Source organism: Cyprinodon tularosa, unplaced genomic scaffold (assembly GCF_016077235.1).
Source record: "Cyprinodon tularosa strain WSP-4 unplaced genomic scaffold, ASM1607723v1 ctg1838, whole genome shotgun sequence".
Classification (NCBI taxonomy): domain Eukaryota; kingdom Metazoa; phylum Chordata; class Actinopteri; order Cyprinodontiformes; family Cyprinodontidae; genus Cyprinodon; species Cyprinodon tularosa.
The window spans coordinates 1-7,815 of NW_024038637.1; the positions used below are offsets into that span (position 1 = coordinate 1).

The 7,815-nt window shown below is 37.8% G+C and overlaps 1 protein-coding gene across 1 annotated transcript; it reads left to right on the forward strand.

Annotated features, from left to right (window-relative positions):
* Positions 1–2,814: 2,814 nt before the first annotated feature.
* LOC119781862 (bile acid receptor-like) lies at positions 2,815–6,588 on the forward strand (the record flags this gene model as incomplete). The annotated part of the gene is made up of 7 exons (XM_038282471.1): positions 2,815–2,959; positions 3,313–3,431; positions 3,501–3,597; positions 4,453–4,569; positions 4,670–4,759; positions 4,841–4,954; positions 6,188–6,588. Coding segments are annotated over 7 exons (888 nt in total), but the record flags the coding sequence as incomplete, so codon positions are not given.
* Positions 6,589–7,815: the final 1,227 nt, after the last annotated feature.

A 7,815-nucleotide genomic window follows, 5' to 3' on the forward strand; every position in this document is an offset into this window, starting at 1 on the left:
CATTGAAAATCTATTCACACTAGAATGCAGCGGTTACTACAATTAATATTAGGCTACAAAACTAGTCCCGATAAAAAAAAAATAATATCATGTTCACTAAAGAACAAAAACCTTTTTTTTCTTTTATAAAACGAAATATTCTGAGTCAGCCAGGAGTTCTGAAGACTGCTGGAAAAATGGGCAAATAAAGGCTGTAAGCCATCAACATTTCTGATTCTTAGCCACAGCCACCTAAAACAGAAAATGTGAGGGTTTCCTTTTTACCGATATTTAGTTGCTATTACTGTTTTCATTTTTTTGTTTATATTTTTACAATTTTGATATAATAACTGATCTAAGTGGGTTGCTCTGTGGGGAAAGGCACATTTTACATTTATATTACTGTATGTTTTAGAGTCTCTATTCTCCAGTTAATGATGAATCACTCACTAAATTAGTTGACGATTATTGAAATAATCAATTAATATGATTAATGTAGTTCAGCCCCAGATGAAATACATGAAATGGGCGACACAGAGTAACTACAGCCCAGATGTTCAACTTTTATACTGAAGTTAATATTTTAATGATTGTATTATTTTGCTTGATACAGAGAGAGAATAGTAGGTACAAATATAAGAGTGGGGTTTAACTCTGCACAATTCTATATCTTCAGAAGAAAATACTGTATTTACCTTCTCTCTTAGTCGTTCAAATCAAACCGTTTTCAAAGTGGAAAACAGTCCTAATTCCACATTGATCAGAGCCGGTGATACTTCAAACATTGATAAACAGCATCTAATGAGTGTAGAGCTTATAACATTTTTATTAGTGGAGCAAAATGTTGCTTTTCTCTTTTAACAATGAATTCCTCTTATCAGTACGGATGCTCACATCGAGCATAAAAAAGGGCACGCATATTGCAGCACCAATGACACCAGACCAATTGGGTCCCTACCAAAGTTCAAATCAAAGCTACGCCCTTGGCTGGAGCGCATTTGCAATCTTTAATTTCTTTCCCAGCCTCAGCCTCATTAACAACACAATCTTTTCAAGATGGTTGAAAATAAAGAATGCTCTCCGCATTATCGTCCTCCATGGTTGTTTTTCCTGCTGCTGCTACGTAGCAAGAATCAGAATAATAACTTTAGTCGAGTATTAATGGCATACAGATCAGATGAATGGGTAAGATTTGACTGAGTATCAATACTTTTACTCAAGTACAACATGTGGAATACTTCATCCAACACAGCATGTATGTAATGACAACTATGCTTACCAACTTCAAACTCTTGAAGTTGTTTTGCTAGTAGGAAGAAGAGAACAGCCTCAAAAGGCGGGATTTCCTGAAAAGTAGTCATTCACAGCCGAGTTGCTTTGTCCGTTGGGTAACGCCTTCAAAGAGACAATAGTTCACACGAGCACAAAAAACAGATCCACGTGAGAAAGGGAGGCTGTGCACGAGGATATCAGACCGCCAAGTTTGATGTGGAGATGTTCTAACACTAGAGGGTGCTACTGCTGCTATTGGTGAGACGCATCACATTCACTTCCTGTTTTGACTACTGAGCAGTGTTTTTGCTCTTCAGGCTATCTCTGTTTTTCCTCTCCACTGTCGCTACAAGCATGCTTGGTCTGAGGGATTGCATTCGAGTCAGTGAGTCGATGCAATCAGCTGGTTTTCCTTAGACAGAAAACTTTGAATCAATTTGATTGGATGATCCGGTGAACTGGAAAGTAACTTGAGATGACATGTTGTGAATTGGCGCTATATAAATAAACTGAATTGAATTGAACAAGTGTGTTTAGAAGGAACAAGCACTCGTGTGAGATATATGGGGCCCCGTGGTATTTAAGCATGTAACGTAGCATGTTCAAAAATGCTTGTTATGCCTGTTTTAGGTAAAGCTGCTTGTAGGAGTATTTATTGCACATTTGGACTATTAGCAGAATCCTGATGCTATAATTAAAAATTTTAAATAAGCAAGATGTTTTTTTTCTTTACAAAGCTAGGTCCTTTTTTTACAGCGTCACTGAAATGCAATGCATGTATAGAATAGGGATTGATGGATTAGGATTACAAGGAAACCCAAAGAACTCCAGATACATACATCAACAGTTCTTTAATAGGATGTTTTCAAAATATGGTTATTAACAACTGGTAAAAAAAAAAAAAAAGAAAGGTAACCTGGTAAAATATAACCTCAGCAAAAAGCTTATCAGGGTGTACTGTTTAATGGGTGAAATAGGGCTTTGGGAAATAAATAAAATCAATGAGGGTCAACGGAAAAAGCTGCTGTTTGGTGATGAGTTTGAAAGAACAGAAAAAAAACAAAAAACAAAAACATCAAGTCATCCGTTTCAATGCTGACTCTCATCTCTTTATCTTAAATAAAAACTCAAACCAATATAACTTTATTTCTATAGTTTGTTTTCCATAAATAAATTATTTCTCTGTATCAAAAAGAGATTTCAAATATAAATCGGCTCATCATGCCGAGAATACACAATGCAAACTCTTAACCTACCGTACGCTCCATTTATCATTTCATCGTCACACAGAGCCTTTGCTTTGCCCTTTAGGAGCTGATTGTAATACGCATTTAAAACATTAAATTAGACGCAGACATATGTACAAAAAGACGCTGCCAGTAAAATATACAAGAGACTTTAGTAAAAAGTTTAAAACATAGAAAAGCTGTTGTATAAAAGAAGGCAGTGATGCATCCATCTGTCTCCTGCAGTTCATTTAAAGGTCAAATCTCGTCTCTGTCCATTTGATCCCTTGGCAGCAGGTTTCATTAAGCTCACGCTCAGTTACTTTTGATCAAACAGATTCATGAGATCCAGGTGGAGGTGCAGCAATGCGGGGCTTACAATCTCTTCCTTTCCATTATCTCTAATGACACAGAGAAGCCGGAGCAGAACGGTTCTGTGTGTCTGACAGCAGTGGTTCAGTCCGGGACTCTGATCTCTACAGGTAGTTAGAGGTCGCAAAGCAGTGGCTGTGGCTGACTCGGCTCTGGTGGATCATGGCGCGGTCGTACGCCACCTGTACAGACTTTCGGATGCTGGACTTGCGGACCTCCATTATGCGTAACTTGTCAGCTGTGTCATCTACTCCCAGAGGGGTCACTATTTAATAAAAAACTTATTTTTTTTCTTCCTTAGTAAATGTCCTAGCAACTAAGATGATTTAATGAATATAAATGAATGGTGTTAAAGTTAAAATTCTCCACCCGCACTATTTTAGAGGAGACTAAAAATATAAAAAAAAAGTCCTTGTCCACCTTATTGTTTCATAGAGGTGTGCTTTTTAATCCATGAACTAAGTTCTTTTCTATCTGCCCCAGAATCAGCCCGCCATTTTGACCCGGGAGCAGAAATACACTGTAGACAGGATGGTTGAGGCTCATCGCCAGTTTAGGGAGCAAGACAGCAGCAGTTACAGGGTAGGTATGTGTCCAGACTTTAGGTTTACCACCTGTTATGATGTTCTCATGTTGTTCTCATGCTGGCAGGTCTCTGAATGGCAGTGTGCTCTGGAGGGGGCGGGGCTGCCTGATGTTTTATCCCCACACCTAAACAGACTGCTGCAGTTTGCAAGAACAGTACCAGGTGAGGTGGATGGAAATCTTTACTCATTGACATTTACCATTTGTCCGTTTTGTATTTTATTAAAGGATAAATCTGTTGAATTCTCTCTTTCCGGTCAAATTATGTAAATATCAAATGACTGTTCTGAATCTCTGTCCTGATGATTGGTGAGACTCATTTAACTTCAGGTTAGGATTTCTCTGTGATTATGTTACCTAGGACAGAAATATTAATTCCATTGACGGATCATCCTATTTACCAACTCCAAAAAAAGCGAAATACACTTAATTAAAAAAAAAGATTTAATTTTCTTTTTTTCATCTTTCTGTTTAAACTTTTGCAGTTTAATGCTACGAATGGCAACTTCTCTTATTACCCCTAAAAAAAAAAAAAAAAAAAACACAAGATGGAGCTGTTTACAATTTTATTACATTTTTTCATTTAAAAGAACAACAACAAAAAAAACAAACAAATAAATATTCTCAGTTAGTAAAATACATAAAGGTGAATGGTGAATGTGCTTGAATTAAAGGGTAGGTTGATTCAGAGGTTCTTCCATGTTTTTTTTTTGCTGCTATAAAAGACATTGATCTAAAGGGTTTGTAAAACACCAAAGAATGTGGCCTCATGGTGTTTGCAGGTGCATAAACTGTGTTTGGTATTAATGGCATTAATCTGGTTGTTTTAGTTTAATAATCATTTGGAAGATCTGATGAAAAAAAGCTATTTGTAGAAAACAGTCAGGTAAGGAATCACCTCCACATTTAGGCAGTGTTCTTTTTTTTAAATCCCAATGAGAGGTCCACATTTCATTCCTATTTTTGTAGATTAAAGTTAAATGTCTAAGAATCTGCATGCTTGTGCTCTGTCACCCAGGTTTTGATCTCCTGGATTTCTCCGACCAGATGGCCCTCCTGTCCGTTTCCTCTCTGGAGGTCATGTTTCTGCTCTCTGCCCAGCAGTTCTCCAATAACCCTGCAAGCCCCACTCCAGGTAAAGGGAGAAAACTAAAACTAAAATAAAGACAAAACTATAAACACGGTTTTAGAAAATACACCCGTTTGAATCTAACAGCCCATCACTGTATGATCAGTGTTGCAGCTTTTCACCACGTCCTCGCATGGCTGGCTCAGAAATCTGGAGCCCAGGGAAAACATCCAGATGAGGACGTCCGTCGGTTCAGGTGAGCTCATACATCCCCTTTAATCTGCAAACTGTGGACATAAAGAGCCCGCTTTAAGGATCTGTTTCCTGGTGTGGACAGGAAGCAGTGAGGATCTCCTGGGCTCAGTGCTAAACTTCCTTCACAGCATGGCGGTGCTGCGTGTGACAGAGGCTGAATACACCCTGCTTACTGCCACAGCTCTGCTCTGCTCAGGTCAGGTATCTCCAATTGGTAAACATTTTAACCAGGGACTGTTTAACAAGTTATAGAACAAAGAATCTAATTGTCTTAGATAGCTTTCTTTAAATAAAGTTAGTTTCCCGTACAAACTAAAAGGACTTAAAGCAAATCTTTAAGTGGAGGTTTCTATCAGCTTTGCTCATCTAGAGCCCTTTAATTACCATAACAGATCAATCAGAATGAAAGGACACTACCTTCGGAAGTGAAAGTAAGATTTTTTTTTTTTTTTTTTTTTTTTTTACAGATTCTTATCTTTTTTAGGTCTGGATTTTGACTGGGCCATTCTAACACATGAATAGGTTTTGATTCTAATAGACTCTAGCTCGTTCTTTATGCTTATTAGTCCTGTTTGAGGGGGAACTTCTGAATCAGACTCAAGTCTTTTGTGGCCTTTAACAGATTTCCTTCTTGGACTACTCCGTATGTAGTTTACTCCATCTTCACTTTAATCCCTTAAGCTTCCCGGCTGATGGAAAGCATTCCCATAGCATTATACTGCCATCATGCATGTTTCCTGGTTGGCACCGCCTTTTACAGTTGCCTTTTGCATCTCTGCTTCTGTCTCCTTGAACCCCAGGCGGCCTCGGCAGATGGCCGCTCACACTGAGCCTGGTTCTGCTGGAGGTTTCTTCCCGTTAAAATTGAGTTTTTCCTCTCCACTGTCACTACAAGCATGCTTAGTGTGAGGGATTGCCTTCCAGTCAATGAGTCGATGCAATCAGCTGGTTTTCCTTTGATAGAAAACTTTGAATCAATTTAACTGTATGATCTGGTTGAACTGTAAAGTGCCTTGAGATTATATGTGATGTGATTTGGAGCTAAAATAAAAAAATAAACTGAATTGAATCAAATGCACATTCAGGAAGATGCACATTTTCTTCCACACAGTGGCAGATTTCATTTTTTATTATGGTCCCATTTTATTTTAGTTGTCTTTTCCTTACTCTGCTACTTTAGGAGCAACTCTTTGACCAACACTGCAAATGTTTTTTTGTGTTAATATGCTTTTTAACAAACTTGAACTTAGATGTAATAAATGCATCACACACCTTTTGAAAATGATCTGCCACTTTGCATCGGTCTAAAATCCTGTCAGTTATGTGGAACTTTGTTGTTTTAACAGAAGAAGTTTAGGAGGTGTAAATACTTTTGGGATGTATGTTCTGCAGTGGTTTGAACATGTATCATCTGTGCGGTCCTGTGCAGATCGAGCATCCCTGCAGGCGGTCAGCTGTGTGGAGAAAATGCAGGCGCTGATCCTGGACCTGCTCTCCAGGGTTTGCGGGGCCCAGGCTGGAGCAGCAGCCAGGGGAGGGCCGCAGCGTTTCGGCCGCCTGCTGGGCAGACTGACGGAGCTACGCACCCTCCATCACAACTACCTCCTCCTGACAGGGCAGCAGCCAGCACACTGATGAAGAGGAGATTCTTCTCTTCCCCACGCAAAGGCCTCTTTGAGACCAGAAAGAGTTTAACTGGCAGCCTTTTTTTCCTCTGTGTTCATTTAGCTTTGGTGGTTTCAGATTATTAGGGTGAAGCAATCAATCTGATTTTTTCATACTTATCAACTGCTACCATGAACACCACCCAGACTGTTTTTTTTGTTGAACAATTTGAAAATAAAGTCTCCTTTACTTTAATAAAAAGATATCCATTAAATGAAGACTAAAAATAATGAAAATGACCTCCAAGATTTCTGTTTGTTACTTGAAAACCGTTTCATTCATCATGTTAGACAAACTTAACCTGCTAAATGTATCATTTATCAAAACAAATGAGATTCTTTAAATAGAAAATTCAGTTTAATCATATCTCTGAAGTGTCCCTTATAACTTTCCCCTTTTTGTAAAGCATGGATCTATCAGGATGGAATCTTTTTCCTGTGATGTCAGTCTAGTCTCATTTATTTCTTACATATTTAGAATACAATTAGCGCCTGAGCATCAAAGTCCAACACTCTACACATAATGGATCCATCCAAAAGGGCCTCAAATTACTGGAATTAGATGACTTAAACAAAAAAATAGGTTGGTCTAATCTGCTGTTGGAGCCACTTTAAGCATTTATTATGCAGAGGTGAGTGAATTTTCTATAGTGCAGACAGACATTAGAATATCACTTGTGTCAGTTCTCCAGCAGCGGCATATATGGGCGTAACATATAACTTATATGTTACACCCATATATGCCGCTGCTATATAAGGATTGATGCTCAAACTGAGGAATAATGTGTTCTATTAAAACTAAATAAATACAAGCAGCCTGTCTTAGCTAGCCATGAAACAGTGTTTGCAGACAGATTGGTAGACTGTTGCATTCAAACCACCTAACCTGAGACCGTGACCAATGCCTCTTATTTAATGTCTCAATAAAATGTAAAAATATTCAAAATTTTTTCCCAAATTGAAAGATCAATAATACCATAAAAAAGACAACATATTGATCACTGAGCTGTAATCAATGCAGCTTTCTCGATTAAAGACTCATTCCTAAAATATTCTATTTTTCATGAAATATTTAATCAAATCAGTCATGAAATGTAAACTTTGAAGCAACTTCTATAAAATATATCATGAAAGTCAGCTGCAGATAACTTTACAAAACTAAACCTATATGACAGACTTTCTTGTAGCAGGAATAACTTATTTGTAAAGCTGAGAGATAATAAAATATGTGTTTTTTGCACATGGGTATAAAGTATGAATATGTAAATAAACAATAAAATATATTCAAATAATAATTGTTTCATCAAATTGATTTAAGCATCTAAAGTCACATTGGAACAACATTTGGAATGAACAGCGAGTGACAGCATTAGCAGTTCTAGCATTGAGTTAC